The sequence below is a fragment of the Podarcis cretensis genome, assembly GCF_951804945.1.
Source record: "Podarcis cretensis genome assembly, chromosome: 7".
Taxonomy (NCBI): Eukaryota; Metazoa; Chordata; class Lepidosauria; order Squamata; family Lacertidae; genus Podarcis; species Podarcis cretensis.
The window spans coordinates 54,551,240-54,568,565 of record NC_137176.1 but is presented as its reverse complement, the minus strand read 5'-3'; the positions used below and the strand labels follow the sequence as shown (position 1 = coordinate 54,568,565).

The window sequence follows — 17,326 nt, the reverse complement described above, 5'->3', positions numbered from 1 at the left end:
AGAATGATTTTGTTTTCCTGAGTACAAAAAGAAAAAAATCCAATTCCTCTTAATGTTTTTCTTCTGGAATGGATTTTACTAATGTTGCAGTAAGAACTTTTAAATACTGATATGATATCTGCTATGATATCATATGATATATATATGATTGCGCTATAAAAAGAGAATAATCACTGTAGAAAAACTGCAGCTCCTGAACAAAAAAACAGCAGATGTAACAGCAACACAGATGGATCTCCACACTATCCCTTCCCTTCCTAAGTGTGATAAAAGACAATATTTAGGGGATGAAATGTCTTTGCACTGAGACCACTAAGATGTGTGGCCTTGTTTGTGCTTTTAATTTACCTGGCTGACAAACTACTGTACTTGAACTGGTGTTCAAAAACTTCTTTTACTATGATTCCTCTCACACACTACATTTTATGTGCCTTTCCATCATTCTTTTGTGCTGACTTAGTTGTTTCCTTTGCCTCATTTCTCTATGCCACAGTCCATGAGGTGCTGCAGAACCATGGGGCTTTCTTGAGTTATCCAATTCATAATCAGCAGAGAAATTCAAAGGGTAGTAATGGCTGATTTGTTGTCAGCACCCACAGACCACATCCTCAGGGGTGATCCAGGGGTGCTTCCATACTCTCACTACTTTGGGGTGGGATTCAATATCACTCCAGAAAAATCAGGCTGTGCAATTAAAGCTGATTTGGAACTCTGGCAAAACAACCTCACTTCCCCCAAATTTCTTCTTCTTCTTCTTCTTGCAATGACACAAAAATGCACTGCAAAGTGGGAGTTAACGCTTGACGTAAAGTTATCTAATATCCCCACAAACAAATCAGGATGGACAGTTTTATCCAGTCTTCCTGTGAACAAATCGAGCTTCATTAAACAGGTTGTCTGGAAGTGACCCAGGGCTCTGTCTTGTACCCTCTCCCGTTCCATGTATATTAGGCTACTGAATATGATCATAATGAGAAAGGGAGGTTGGCTCAGTTCCCATGTTATGCTTTTAGTTATCTCTCTCCTTTCATCCCATCTAGAATTTGCAGAGTTGACACTTAACGTTGTGCCGAGCCACAGAGGCAATTGGATGCAAGCCAGTCAAGTGAAGCTGGGTCCAGGGAAGGCTGAAATAAGGATGGCTGACAGGTTGCATAATGGGAGAGAGGGTGGCAGCACAGGGATTCCCCAATCATTCAGGCTTATAACCTTGTTGTGGGTTTTTGATCCACTGCTGCAACTTAAATGCACATGATGTTGTAGTATACACAGGAGTGCATGCTTTTTTCTTTCATATTCAGATCAGTCATGCCTTTGTAACTATCAATCATGCCTTGGTAACCTTAAGATTCAGTTCCACGCATAGATCTTCATAGGGCCATTCTGATGAGAATGAGCTGCTAAAAATTACATTAGTTTCCCAGCATCTGCAATGGCTTCTTATAGATTTGTAGAAATTTTGGTAAGAGCTTGTACATAAAAATGATTTGAGCAGTGTATGTTAAACTGTGTTTTTTTAAAAAAAAATTATTAACAGGCCAATCACATCACATTATCCAAATCACATTAGTTCCAAATTATACAGCCGAATTTTAAATTTTGTTGGGGGTACCCATACATCAAGCTCCGAACAAGTCCAAACATCACTTATATTGCTGCTTTAATTAAACAGTTCTATCCAGTTCAATCCAGATAGTCCTTTATTACTTTCTTCATCTTCTTGTTGTTATCATATATTCCTTTCTTTGCGATTTCTGATAATTTTCACAAGCAGATTCTAAACAGGCATCCTCTGTTTGGGTTTTGTACTCTCTAAAGGTCATATTGCTCAGGGACAGCCGCTGTTCCACGCTTCCATAAAAAAAATAATCTTCGGTCTGTCCTTTACTTTTCTCAGACTTGCCAAGTATATCAGGAGGCTCTGTCAGGTCAAGATTACATTCCAACATTCCTTCTCATTCCAATGGTCCTGATTCTCCTCCCCCTGTCTTTCTTTCTCCGGCAAGCCTGTCTTGGAGAGACGCCATTTTTCAACTGCGTCATAAAATTGTATGTTAAACTGTTTTAAGCAAGTTTGTTACCTGGCCTTAGTCTCTGGGGATAGGCAAGTTATATAAGTCTAAATAAAACAACAACAAGAACCTACAAGTCAATTTTCAAGCTCCTACAGTATTACATAAATAGAAAACTTGTATTTTAAAATCCAATACCACTGAAGTACCAAGTATTGTGCTGTAGTACAGAGAGTAACATAAGGTCATGTGAGGCAATTGTAACATACCTTGAGAAGTTTAACTCCTCGGCTCAAACTGGTGTTGGATAACACAAAGGATATCTTTGTTATGCTGCCTATATCACCAACGCTTAACTGTTCAAGAAAACAAAATGTTGGCTGAACTATACGTGTCACACATTCATTCTGATGATTTTTATTATTTTCTCTTTCACCTTAGCTCAGTTTGAATCTTGGGGGTGCAATACTATACACACTTACCTGGCAATAAGTCCCATTGAATTTAGTGATACTTCTGTGTAAGATTCATAGGACTGCATTGTAAATGAAGTTGCTAAAATTAGTTTTTAATGTGTCAAACCACTGCATATATTTTATATGAATATTGTTGGTAGAACAATAAAACCCAGTTAATTCAAACTGTTAAAAGCAAAGGTTGAGGAGAATACGCAACACGCAACAAGCAACATCTTGGTAAAATTCAATTTGTCAAAAGTGTATTTCTTTTCTCAACCTCAGTTTTTAACAATCTCACACTTTTTCTTTAAACGCTGTTCACTTTATCCTTAAATACTAGCAAAACAACCACCACCACAATTGTGGTTTCCATATGTAAGTTAAATAAATATGAGTTTTTAAAGGGTTTCCTTCAGAAATTAGCATCAAAAGTTACGAGACTGCAAATGTAAGAACTTTGGGAATGGATATTATTATTATTATTATTATTATTATTATTATTATTATTTACCATATTTACCCAAATCTAATGCTCACGTTTTTTGGCCAAATTATGTTGCAAAATTAAGGTGCACATTAGATTTGATGGCACATTTACATTTGCCAGCAAATACTATTTTTGGTTTCAAGGTTCTGAAAATTGATTCAGATGCGATGGCACATTAGATGTGAGTAAATACAGTATTATTCTTTCTTTATTTAATTTCTATACTGCCTTTCATTCAAAGATCGCAGGGTGGTCTACAATATAAAAACACCTTAGCTAAACCTACTATTTCCTGTAATAAATAAAGTTGTGATCTAATTGAACCCAATACCAGTTTCCTGTGTCCATTCTTTGAGACCTCCCTGCACTGGACATCATGTGCCTGTGACAGCAAGGCAGTAGCATTGTACAGTAGAACATACAGCGTATGCTACAAAACGAAATTAGAAACCCACCAGAAATGGATCATTTTTCATACTCTGGGCATTCTGTGGAAGAGATACCCCATTGGTTCCATACACAAGCACTTTTACAACAGGAATCTTTTCTGGAACATGGGCACAATCCATCCACATCTTCCATTGTCCTTGACTTCTAACATCAAACATTTTCACTGGGCCAGATGTTACAGTCATTTCTGAATGGAAAAAATACCCAGACAAACAGCATGATGCCTATTTGAGTTAAATATTAATGTCAGTTCCAAAATGTATTACAGTACTCAGCTATATTCAGTATTTCGTATTTTCAGCCTCATCTTAATCTCTTGAGCTGCCATGTAGCAGGCAATACTGGAATAACATCACAGGAGAACACATGATTTGTGGTCTGAATTGGTCCCTAGGATTGCAATATTGGGGTTGGATCTTGTGCAAGGGTACCATCTGTGCCGTATCTTATGTGCTTTGAAAATGAAGCCTCTAGATTATTCTGAATGTAGGAAATTGGGGGAGCTTAAACTGCATTAACTTCCAATAAATCTGAGTTCAAGTTGGGAAACCTTTCTTGAGAATGCCTTAAAGGCTGTTATGCAAGTGATTCCTAAGCAGTTAAGGCTTTAGTTCTTTGTACTCATACTTGGGAATTTCTGTGGGACTTCCTTATGAAGAAACTTGTGTTGGGATTTGGGTGCTGGTTCTTCAGCATGGACTTTGGCAAGTACCATAAAACAAAAAAGATAAGTTACCTTGCAGTGGAATTGAAATCTCCGTAAAATCTTTTTTTGAATGTTTACTGATCCAGTTATTGTGAACAAAGGTGTATGTGGTAGAAGGGTAGCTTCCTTCTTTTATTACAATCTTCTCTAGGAACCAATCATCTAGAAAAAGAGAGAAAGAAATATGTTTCCATTTCTGTCCAGTGACTGTTTTTGTGCATGGTCTAAATGATTAAGAATTGAAAAGCAACTTGCATATGCAAAACTCTACAGAAAGGAATTAGTTAATAATAAGGATGATTATATGCATTTCCATTGAATGCTAAAAAAAAAAATAAGCCTTGGGGAATTCAAGGATTCAACGAGAATGCTTGAAGGATCCAATCAATTTCTGGGGTGAGTATCAAGCTCACTGATCATGTTGGCATGCTGGATGCATATATGGATATACATCCATATATACTCTCTCTCTCACTCACACACACAACCTAGCAACAAAATTCACATAAACAGCCTTGATTGCTAGATGCAGAAGAGTGACTAGAAGATCTTCATGTATACCATAATTTGTTGTACAGACAGTGCTTAATTCAGCAAAGGATTTTGTCTCTTGTTATCCACACTCATTACATGTAGTATCAAAAAGTTGACTCACATACTGGCAAGTCAAACTGGTGAGATAGCCAGTCTTCTGTTCTAAAAGTAAGTGACGATTCAACCCTATAAATGTCCACTCAAAAGTAAGTCCTGTTGAGTGCAATGGAGTTTACTCCAAGCCAGGTATGTATAGCACTGCAGTCTCAGTGAGTGAGTGTATCTGGTGCTGCTGGGAAAACATGAAAATATTTTTTGCAGCTATAGACTAGTATAGTCACCTTTCTGGTATTTGATACAGTATACTCAATATATATACATGTTTTCATTTTGTACCTTTGTTAAAACTTTTTAAACCTACAAGGACATGGCTCAGCTTCCCAAGGTGCACTGCTTTGATTGTGAAAACATCCACCTGTAATTTGAGGGGAGTTAATAGTATTGGTTTAGATGAAGCGAGATGCAACTGCTATTAACATGCAAGAACTGTAACTAAATTTTAAGCACTGCAAAAATCTTTCTTTGGATTTTTTCACTACATAGACAAACTTTTCAGTTTAAGAAAAGAAATAACATTTTCTGTAAGTTCGTCGTAAAAAAGATCATTAATGAGAGTGATGTTCTAAGTGTCAGTGACTAGTAAGACTTTATTGGAAATATTAGTGTATCACATTATTAAGAAGTGCAGTATTTCCTGGAGTGGATTAAAGTTCCAGTAAACTGCTCATTTGTAACAGAGCTTCTAGAATGAAACAAATAAAATCAGATGAATTATAGTTATTGCTCAAAGTGACCTTGCCTTTTTTCTGAAGTGTCTCAAATTAGCTTCAGATAGAGCTTGGGTACTAGGCTAGATTGGCCTAACCTAGGATAGTAAATATATCAGTCATATTTCTCTATTTTCTACAGACAAATCTTCTCTATATTATAATATATGAAAATACCTCTATTAAATAAGATGTTTCTTGGTAGCAGTAGTTAAACATTCTATGTTGCTCATTTCCCCCCATGAATACTAATATTATTTCCTTGACATTTATTTATTCCAGAATTAGTCCCCCTCCCCTCAGTACATCTTCCATCTCATACAACCTTCTTATATTAGAAATATCTTCTGTCTGTGAATCCTGATATTTTAAATTGGACCTATGCATTCAGTTGCTTCTGACCAGTTTTCTCCCTGATTTATTCTCCAGGCATGCAGCAAGCACATGTTGAAATGATGACTACATGATGGAACATATTTGACCGATAGAGCTGGAATGACTAACTGCACATTGTATGCATATCTACTTGGAAATAAGCCCTATTAAGTTCAATGAGTCTTACTCCCAAAGTGGAGTTCAAATCCCCACTCAACTCTGAAACTCACTGGGTGACCTCGGGCCTCGGGCCAGTCATTCACCCTCAGCCCAACCTACCTCACTGGATTGTTGTGTTGAAAGTATTGGGGGGGGCAAAGTATACCACCTTGAGTTCCTTGGAGGAAAGGTGGAACAGAAATGTAATAAATAAGGACTGCAACCTAACAGATATGCATTGTGATTTACCAAATACACGTGATCTCAATCTGGGATTAAGCAGCACAAACTATAGACAAAATATGGGATTTACTTGCACATGTCACTGATCCAGCACAGGATTGGTTCAAGAAGCTTGTGAGACCAGAAGCAGCTTGCTAAGTGGGGCAGAGTTGCTATTGCTTACCAGGAGGGAAAGGGAGATTGGAGAGGTTGGTGCAGCACAAACATACTGGCAGAGCCAATCAAGTGTTCCTACAGGTGTGTTTGCTCCATGCCAACCTCCCTGCCATCTTGCCCCTCCCCATAAGCAATAGCAACCCACCTGTTGGGAAGGTAGCATAGAGTCTCGGCCCCACTCATTGAGCTGTTTCTGCATAAAACATGTATGTTTTAAATGTTTATCTACCAGCTCACTGAAGAGCAGAAATGGGTACAATTCAAGTTTTTAAAGTCCCATTGATTTTGATGGGAGAACTGTCAAACAAGTAATTTAGCTCTCTTCCACTAAAATCAGTGGGACCTATAACCACTTAACCACTTAACTTTGGCTGGATAATAATGTTCATTGACAATAGTGGGTTCCCATATGAATATTCAGATTCTTTTTGAGCGAAAATATTCTGTGTACAATGGAAGAGATGTTTATGTGTGCACATTTGCTATGAATTAATTTTACCTCTCCTCTGCTGAAAGTGACTGGACCACTTTTTGAAGGATTAAGCCATCGTTTCCCAGAGTCTCCCCTGCCTCCTTGAATACAAATATAAGCCTCTCCAGTGGCATCAGCTTTCTTTTTGTCTCCGGTGTGTACATGGATGGAATATTTCACAACTGAAGTAAATAAATATATATATATATATTTATCTCACTCTAATGAAAGAAATCTTTGAAACTGTTTGTCACTGGCTATAAAGTAGGATTACTCGATTACTTACCAGGCTGCTCAGCTGTTGCAAAGTTTTATGGACAAGCCACTAGACATACATTATTAACTAAAGGAAGAGACAAATCTCATTTTAAGATTTTCTCTCTGATACTGTAAATATGCAGTTGTTCCAATATCTGGATGAAAAACCTATTTTGTTGCCATTATTTCATTGACTGTATTGCTGTTTTTTTTCTAATCAGTACCCAGTTTATAGAATCAGGGCCCATTCATTCTGGTTACCACAAAATCAAATGCTAGAATTAAAAGGCTGTGTCAGTCCTAAACCTTCCAACGTATAGCAGACCAGGCTGAGAAAGTAAGAGGGGAAATGTTATGAACCCCATTACACATATGGGAGCCTCATTCAATTGCATTTTGCAAGTTCAGAGATACATGCCAATGTAAATTCATGAAACTTATTCTGAGAGAGATCTGCTCATATATGTAATTGGTCACAGGGACCAACATGTGTTTATTTCTTTTATATCCCAACACTTTCTACCACCATGGAACTCAAAGCTGCATATATGAAGTTCCTAGATAGTTTCACATCTAGACACTGACCAGATCCATTCTTAGCTGCACCAAATCTATGGCTTGGGGATCTCCCTAGGATCCTAGCGGGGGAGACAAGATATGTGGGGTGTTAGTGCTGTAAGCCCCTCCTTCCTATGCTCAGGTTGCAAATATGTGCAAATAAAACCTTATATCCTATTGACACCACAGTCTCCATTTAGCTTCATTATACAGACACCAAACTCTGGGAAAGCATCTCTGGTGTCTCTCACCACTTGGAGATTGTGGTGCATGCAACAATATTCATGTGTCGTGTGCTTGTCTGACTTGAAGAGTCCTCATGCTCTGCATTCTTCCCTAAACAGTTTTCTTCTCTTTATAAAACGTCACTGACGCCTTAGTACCCTAAAGTGAGTTTGCTAATTAGCTGCTCTGGGGGGAAAATAACCTAATTAAATCTGCATAAAATATATGATTAACTTGCTCGTATGAAGCATCTCTGAAACCAAGAACAACCTGTTCTAACGAAAGGGGATAGTTGCTAGGGAAGTAGTAAGTTCCGCCCTTACTCTGTCCTCCCGAAATATATGGGTACTGCCCACTCACCCTCTGTCTGTTTTCAGAGATTCTTCACACAAAAAAACTTGAACAAACGTGATCAAGCTGATCTGAGCTGCAGTGTAAACTGCTCACAGATCCTGGAACCATTCCTGCAGAGCTTCTGTGGCATTGCTTCTAATCATTCTTTCCAAATCAGCAGGGAAACACTAAGGATTGAATCAGTTGACTGGCTCTGAGGAAGAGGAGTCAGACCCTCCCAAGACCTCTGGGGCTGCTGGGGCTGCTGTTACAGTAAAGGTAAAGGTACCCCTGACCAACAGGTCCAGTCGTGACCAACTCTGGGGTTGCACGCTCATCTCGCTCAAGAGGCCGGGAGCGGGCGCTTGTCCGAAGACAGCTTCCGGGTCACGTGGCCAGGATGACTAAGCCGCAGCTGGCGAGCCAGCACCAGCGCAGCACACGGAAACGCCGTTTACCTTCCCGCTGGAGAGTGGTCCCTATTTATCTACTCACACTTTGAGGTGCTTTCGAACTGCTAGGTGGGCAGGAGCTGGGACCGAGCAACGGGAGCTCACCCCGTCTTGGGGATTCGAACCACCAACTTTTCGATCAGCAAGTCCTAGGCTCTGTGGTTTAACCCACAGCGCCACCCGCATCCTGGGGCTGCTGTTACAGTAGAGCATCCCAAGTTACCAATAATAATATAATAATAATAATAATTTATTATTTATACCCCGCCCATCTGGCTGAGTTTCCCCAGCCACTCTGGGCGGCTCCCAATCAGTGTTAAAAACAGTACAGCATTACATATTAAAAACTTCCCTGAACAGGGCTGCCTTAAGATGTCTTCTGAATGTCAGGTAATTCTTTATCTCTTTGACATCTGATGGGAGGGCGTTCCACAGGGCGGGTGCCACTACCGAGAAGGCCCTTAGGACATGGGCGGAGCCAGGGGCAAGGAGGGGCAGCTGTCCCCCCACATCAATAAAAATCAATAAAAATACATAGCAAACTGAGGTTCTCCCCTCCCCCCCCCAACAAAAGGCCAACTCCCCACAAAAAATATCTTGGCTATGCCCATGCCTAATGACACCTTGGACTCAGCTATACAGTTGCAAATAAGTGTGTTGTAAAGTGTAATATACAAATGTGACACTAGGTGGCAACAGGAAGTTATAGCAAATTCAATTTATTTTTCAAAACATTTTCTTAAAACAGCATGTTCATAGCTTTTCTACCCCACATTTACTTCTTTATTATTAAATGTATACCCCACCCCTCCTCTGAAAGGGGCCCAGAGAAGAAAACCTTCCCCCATATACGACATCTGGATCCCTTCCTTGACTCTAGACACACACACACCCTTTTATCCCCAGCCACCAGTTGATCTCAGTTGAGACATAACAATAAAAAAACTCTTCAACACCTAAAGCCATACCACATGATAATCCTTAATCAACATAAAATCTCAAATGCTCAAAAGCACAAGCCAGCCAAATACAGAATGACCTTCAACATGATCCTCACGAGTGAAAAAAAAAGTGAGTTATTTTTTAAAATAGCACCAGGATTTGACCTTTTGGAGAAGACCTCTTGTGAAGCTAGGCAATGCCTATAGTCTCACAATCTTGGGAAAGAGAAGAGGCAGAATTACTTCTTGCAGCCCATCTGTTTTCACAGCACAGGCAGGAGGACAGGAAACGCCTGTACTTTGCTCTGGAAGATTCAAATGAGAATTTGTGCTTTACCTAGTCAATCTGCTCTAAACAGGCCTCCCATTCTGAAGTCTGAGGGCATGGCAGAGCCGGCCTGCCCATGAGGCAGGCTGCAGCAACCGCCTCAGGTGGCAGAAGTAAAAGATGCAGTGCTCTGCCAGTACCACTGCTTCTGCCATCACCAGTAACTAACATCCACTACTTTATGCCCATCTTAAAAGTGAAAGCATGTGGAGATTCTCAATGCTAGTTGTGTGTAGCAGCAGTGTGTTGCTCAGTGCAAAGATCTATGGACTTGGTGGGTATGTATCTAGCACTAGGATTAGAAGAAGACTAGGATAGTTCTGACCCCCTGTGGACAGAGCTATTGAAACTGAAACAGTGGGATGATAGCCTGAGATTCCCAAATCAGGCTATCATCCCACTGTTTCAGTTTCAATAGCTCTGTCCACAGGGGGCCTGAGATTCCCAAATCAGGAAGACTTCCAGGGTTGGCGCCTCCAGCAATGGTGGAGCTCCTCCGATCGGGAGGAACTTGCTCCGTGAAAAGTAGGGTCTGACCGCCACGGTGAAGGCAGAGACCCATAGAAATCACAGGCGGAAGAAGCCTATGAACTTGGGATTTGGCTGGCACCATTCGCGCCTCCCCTACTCGCAAGGAAACCCTGTTTTGGGGATCCGGAGCGACGTGGGGTGAGTGGCGCGGTGCTTTGAATCGACTGCTTCTTTCACGGAGTGAAGCCGCATTGCTATTGTCGGAGAGCACTGTGGACAATTGGACTCTAAACAACAACCCATGAGTAGAACGGAAAATTGGATTTTTAAACACCTTAATTTGGCAACGAGCAGGGAAGGTTCAAAACAGGAAGTCCGCCTTCCCTTTTTGTAAATAGACTGAAGCAAAGAGGTTGCAAGCTAAGGTCTTGGAAAGCCTCATGTAAAGGATTAAACTTCCATCGATTGAAACCATTAAACCCCCCTTGGAAGCAGGGGAAGAGGGGGAAAACTGTGGACTGTGCATCCTGCAGGAGAGAGTGATAAAAACTAAATTATCACTGCTCTGAACTCCTGGGAACCGGCTGCCAACAGATTGACGTTTGAAAGAGTTCATTGACAGCGAAAAACAGTCAGTTAGTAAGAGAAATATATTGCTTTCACTGTCTGCTTCTGCGTTTTAAAAGGAAGAAAAAGCAATTGAAAAAGTAACTGAAAACTGAAACTATATTACTTTTGGAATTGTGTCGGAAAGGATTGATACAAGTGGAGATTGCTCCCCCCTAGAGGGAGTCTTTGAAACTGTTACAAGAGTCGAGCTGAGGAATCCAGCTGTACGATAAGAATTGTGAGAACTAGAGACTGACCTTGGACTAAAATGTCGGCAGATGAGATAATAGTGTCTGCTTTTTGCAGGATAGATCATTTGCTGAAACAGCTTCACAAGAAGATAGGTGCTATGGCTACTAAAATTGACATTTCGGGACTAAAAGTGAATACCAACACAGAAATAACTCAGGATCTGGCACAGGAATCTATTTCAACAGGGCAAATTGTTGAACAGGAGAAGGAGAAAGTTGCTGTTGTCGAACTTAAAGTAATACAAGGGGGAGTCTTAACCTTACAGAGGCAGGTTGAGGGTTACAGGTCGGGGCCCTTTGTGGCTGAAACTGGAAGAGGTCAGATTTTGAGGATTGGAGCCTGGCCTGGACTGGAGGGGGAAGGTTGGAGAGATCCCCTTATGCAGGGGTCAATTGACATTTGGGACATGGATTTGGGTCGGGAGGGGATTGGAGCTTTGGGGGCCTTTGGAGTTGGAGGAACCTTGAAACAAGATTTGAAATATTTTATGGATTCAAGTTTTAACTATGGAAATCTGGTTGACCTGTTGAGATGGAATAAAAGTGCTGTTGGGTCGGAGCTTCCCCGAGATCTGCTCTCTAGAATTAAAGAATATGAAGAAGATTGGCGGAAGGGGTGTGGAGATGTTAAGAGCCTCGGACATAAGATCTCCAGGTTGATAGACTATATGGAATTGACGGAAAGGACTGGCAGAGCCGAGACCAGGAAGAGGAGACGGTGAAGAAGATTGGAAAATTTAAAGTCTATATAGGGAAATTTTGTAAAATTTAATGAGGGATAGAAAAATCTTGGAACGGATTTTTTTGGGGCCTTAGTGGAAATGTTTTAAGAGGTTAAGTGTAAATAGGTATATTAGATTTAATGGGGAATAAGATTAAAAATATTTTAAGATAAAGGATTTGCTGAGATAACGTATAGAAGTGGAATACAAGGAGGGAGGTGAGAGGAGGTCAACGAAACAAGGGAATGAAAGATAGATTATGGTAAAGGTATGATGTGTGTTAAATTGTTTTTGTTTTGTTTTGTTTTGCTTTGTATAGTTTATGGTGTTTAGATGTTAAGGTTGTGTTTTGTATTGTCTATATTGTATTGTTTCTTTTGTTTCTTCTTTCTTTCTTTTTTTGTAAGCTTTAAAAGTAATAAATATCATTTAAAAAAAAGAGAGAGATTCCCAAATCAGGTTGAGATAACTGAGAGGCTGGAATTAAGAAAAATTAGTGTTGGGCTGTGTTCATACTCCCATTTACTGACCCCCACCCCCTTAAAAACCTACAGCAACATTACTGTTTGATGCATCATTTCTTGAACAAGCTTAACACCAATTCAAGTCATTAGGTAAAGATAAAGGGACCCCTAACCATTAGGTCCAGTTGTGACCGACTCTGGGGTTGCAGCGCTCATCTTGCTTATTGGCCGAGGGAGCCAGCGTACAGCTTCCAGGTCATGGGGCCTGCATGACTAAGCCACTTCTGGCGAACCAGAGCAGCACACGGAAATGCCGTTTACCTTCCCGCTAAAGCGGTACCTACCGTATTTTTCGCTCTATAGGACGCACTTTTTCCCCTTCAAAAATGGAGCAAAGACGCTATAGCCCCGTGCCCCTCTCCCGGCTGGAGAGTTGACATGCGGCTATGGCAGGAGCCTCTATAGCCGCGCATCACCTCTCCAGCCGGGAGAGCGCGCGGGGGGCAAAAGAAGCCCCCCGTGACCCTCTCCCGGCTGGAGAGGTGACGTGCGGCTATGGAAGGAGCCTCTTTAGCCATGCGCCACCTCTCCAGCTGGGAGAGCACGTGAGGGGCTAAAGAAGCCATAGCCCCGCGACTATGGCAGCAGCTCCCTGACCTGCTCTTTGGGGCTGGTGGTGGGCTTCCCCCGCCAGCCCCAAAGAGCAGGTCGAAAGGAACCTGAAGCCTGGAGAGTGAGAGGGAAATTTTTTTTTTCTTGTTCTCCCCCCTCTAAAACAAGGTGCGTCCTATTGTCCGGTGCGTCCTATGGTGTGAAAAATGCGGTATTTATCTACTTGCACTTTGACGTGCTTTCCAACTGCTAGGTTGGCAGAGCTGGGACAGAGCAACGGGAGCTCACCCCATCATGGGGATTCTAACTGCCAACCTTCTGATCGGCAAGTCCTAGGCTCTGTGGTTTAACCCACAGCACCACCCACGTCCCTATTCAAGTCATTAAACTGGTCTTAATCTGTCTCTATCCAAGGTGTGAACACCTTGACTTAGGTTAAAGACATTCCCACCCCGTCAATACCCCCTGGTGTGTACAGGCAGTGAATCAGGCACTAATGAAACTGGGCATGTGAATTGCAGTTGTTTAACCAACTAGAACTCATTTGATTAAACAATTAACTGATTGGTTAAAGACTGCATAATTTAAATTGGGGAGTGACAACAGCGGGTTATATCCAACACAGTACCATGTGAGCATTCTGTCACCGGCGCAGAGGAGGCCCTACTGCTGCTTTTGGCAACTGATCTTATCTAAGTCTGTCTATTGTTATACCAAATCTTTTTATACAGCTGCTCTTTAGTGTGATTCCTGCTCTTTTCAACATGAGCTGCATATAATGAAGTTCCCATTAGATTGCACCCTTGGCAACTAGAAATGTATGATTTCCCGTTATAAAAGCAAAAGGTCTACTACCTGTCATTTATCAGGGGGAAGGCAGATAATGTGATGCTCAATAGTTCTGATTCCATGCACGCATGCTGGAGCACACATTTTGGAAGATTTACATGCACAAAATATTAAAAGCCACACTGTAAATCCAGTGCCAAATTTCAGTGGGTGTCTTCATCAGCTTATTTATTTGCAACTGGGTGTGACGAAGGAAAACATAAAAATAGTGGCAAAGGACTTGAAATTTGTCTCCAGGTCTTGCTCAGTTTTGAGGGATTTATGTTTAAATTCCAACCCCAACTTCTCCTGTCACATTTATTTTTGACTGACAGCAGGAAAGCTTGAGGCTTGGTTTTTGTATCCCAGTGTAGTACGGAATAAATGGAAACTTTGGCCCCATCTGCACTGCACATTTGAAGCAGCATCATGTCAGTTTAAACAGTCATGCCTGCCGCCAAAAAATCCTGGAACTTTAGTTTAGGGTGCTGAGAATTGTTAGGAGATCCCTAGTTCCTTCACAGAGCTGCAGTTACCAGAGTGGTTTAACAGTCAATTCCTTTTCCCCAGGGAACTCTGGGGATTGTAGCTTTCTGAGGGAAATAGGGGTCCCCTAACAAACGGCGTTTCCGTGTGCGGCTCTGGCTCGCCAGAGCAGCGATGTCACGCTGGCCACGTGACCCGGAAGTGTCTCCGGACAGCGCTGGCCCCTGGCCTCTTGAGTGAGATGGGCGCACAACCCCAGAGTCTGTCAAGACTGGCCCGTATGGGCAGGGGTACCTTTATCTTTAACAACTCTCAGCACCCTTAACAAACTGCTGGATTTACATTCCCTTACCCCCCAGCCTAGACCTCCACCCCTCCCTCTCTTTTTATTTAAAAATATATGTTCATGGTAAAGCATTTCAAAATGGAGGGAATCTGGAATTTGCAAAGGCACAAGAGAAAAAGACCAGGAGAAACGGTTTACTGTGGTTTACGATTTCAGATCTAAGCACATGGATAGCACAATAAAAGCATGTGTCCACTCAGAAAGTCCAACTGAATTCAACAAGGTTTATTTCAAGGTTGGCGTGTAAGAACTGCAGACTTAGTAGAAGTCACTCTCACAAAACTTGATGGGATTTACTTCTGAGTAATATGTTTAGGTTCACTCTGTAAAACCGATTATGGAAAACACCATGAGTAGGAATAATAAGTAAGAATGGTGACAGATGACACATTTAAATACAGATGGTGGGGGAGGGTAATAAAAAAAGTGCTTGATTCATTTCAAAACTTTTCCTACAGCTCCTATTATAAGCCTCTGCTATTCATATCGAGTAATACATAATAAAAAGGGATGAATTTAGATATTGTGACATTTCATGAAGTCATTCTTTAATAACTCTGAGGTATATGTATAGAAAGGATTGTATCATGATTGAAGTAAGGATTTTAAAGGCCAATTTTGCATCGAAATGTGAGAGACACTGGCACATGAGAGACGTATTGCTAATAATGATGGGCACCAAGAAAAGATATTCTGGTTAACTGTACTTAGCTTATTTTCAATGCACTTACTTTGAAACAGAATATCAGCAGAAATTAGTGTGGAAAGAAAGATGGTTATTTTAAATGACATCTTTCCCCCACTGAGCTGTGCCTTTCCTAATTTGGCTGGGGGCGGGGGTCTTCTTTATGTCTTTCCCCCTAGCATTGTTGAAAAAATTATGCCTTGCTCCCATTAAAACAGACCTACACTCAAGAAAACCTAGCATTTTGTAGCAGTTTATTTGTTTCTATTCTACTATATTTATTTTCTCACATTTATACTCCACTTTTCCTCTAAGGTGCTGTGCATGGTTTCCCACTCTCTCCATTTTATTGTCACAATGACCCTGTGAGGTGGGTTAAGGCTGAGAGATTGCGGCTTTGCCCAAGGTCACTCTGCAAGCTTCATGCCTGAGCAGGGATTTAAACTGTGGTCTCTCAAGCCCTAGTCCAACACTCTAACCACTATGCGGCAACTCTTCATTGTAATACAGGGAAAACAAAGGAAGCAGGGAGAAGCATGGTGAGCAAAAAGGAAGTTTCTGTGTATGACCATTACTGCAAGGATATTATGCCATTATTTAAATGGCGATATTCTAGACTCTAGAGTAAAAGATAGTTCTGTGCTTGGTGTAAAGGCAGATCAACATATCATTTGAAAAACAAATAAACTTAAATTGGAATAAGTATTGGAAAGTTTACTTTTGAGATATGAAGCCAGGTCTTTCAATAATTTGGGCAATTAAGTGGTATCTTAAAAATTAGGATGATGAAATCATCATCATCTGTGGTTACTTAGAGGGTGTCTCCTCCTGTGTTTGATGCTCACTCCCTACATAATAATAATAATAATAATAATAATAATAATAATAATAATAATTTATTATTTATACCCTGCCTATCTGGCTGGGTTTCCCCAAGATGCTACTTAGTTTTATTAGACATTGGGCAGTGTGCAGAGGCTTTCTCACATCCTCCTTTCAGCCACAGATCATTGCTCACCTCCAGCTTCTACTGCATGTGTCAGAAATAGTAGTTTGTGGGGATGCAGTTGTGTGTACATGCATGTAGGGGAGGAGATTGGCAGACAGCAGATATTCCCTTCCCCTTGTGCTTTCTGCTTGTGCAAGGGGCATTCTCAAATCATGCTAAAATTCTGTGGAAAAGGACTGCCACCACATTCTAAACACATTTGCTCACAAGTCCCAATATTCAAGAGAGATGGCATCAGACATCCTAGATCACATCTTAGAACAGGGTGGACCAACATGCAGCCCACATACGGCCCAAGGGGTCTTTTTTGGAGGCCCTTGCTAAGTACCAAAGCTGCAACGAACACGAAGTGACAACATGAAAGCCTTGCCCTGGTTTGTGACCACCGCAGGTCACCTGTCCCAGCTGCGGCTGAGAATTCTCCTTGGGGGTGGGATGCGGAGAGAGAAAGAGGGATGAGAGAGGGGGGAAAGGAAAAGAGCAAGATGTGTTTTCTCCAGCCAAGCCACCATTGTTTCTTTTGGAGTAGTGGGCATTTTGAGATGATCCCTAACTGGACCTGGAGAAAATGAGTGCACACATGAATGAGAGAGTGTGAGTTGCATATTTTCTCAGCAGCAGTGCTGGAAGCTGGAGCAGCAAGAGGAGAGAAGGGGGAAAGGGGAAGAAGCATAGTTGTGTGTGTGTATATGTGTTGCATATGTTAAATCTATTAGCTGTGTGTTTAATTATATATATTTAATTAAATATATCATTTGTGTATACAGTGGTACCTCGGGTTAAGTACTTAATTCGTTCCGGAGGTCCGTTCTTAACCTGAAACTGTTCTTAACCTGAAGCACCACTTTAGCTAATGGGGCCTCCCGCTG

General features: G+C 41.2%; 1 protein-coding gene across 3 annotated transcripts in view; it reads right to left on the bottom strand.

Annotated features, from left to right (window-relative positions):
* Nucleotides 1-17,326, bottom strand: part of RP1 (RP1 axonemal microtubule associated) — a 187,271-nt gene that overhangs the window by 45,060 nt on the left and 124,885 nt on the right. For all 3 annotated transcript variants that reach the window (XM_079983336.1, XM_079983338.1, XM_079983337.1), the window contains 5 exons: nt 6,907-7,061; nt 5,044-5,122; nt 4,144-4,275; nt 3,413-3,594; nt 2,282-2,368 (listed from right to left, as the gene is read on the bottom strand). In XM_079983336.1, coding sequence (XP_079839462.1) covers nt 2,282-2,368; nt 3,413-3,594; nt 4,144-4,275; nt 5,044-5,122; nt 6,907-7,061 — 635 coding nt within the window. The remainder of the gene's footprint in view (nt 1-2,281; nt 2,369-3,412; nt 3,595-4,143; nt 4,276-5,043; nt 5,123-6,906; nt 7,062-17,326) is intronic.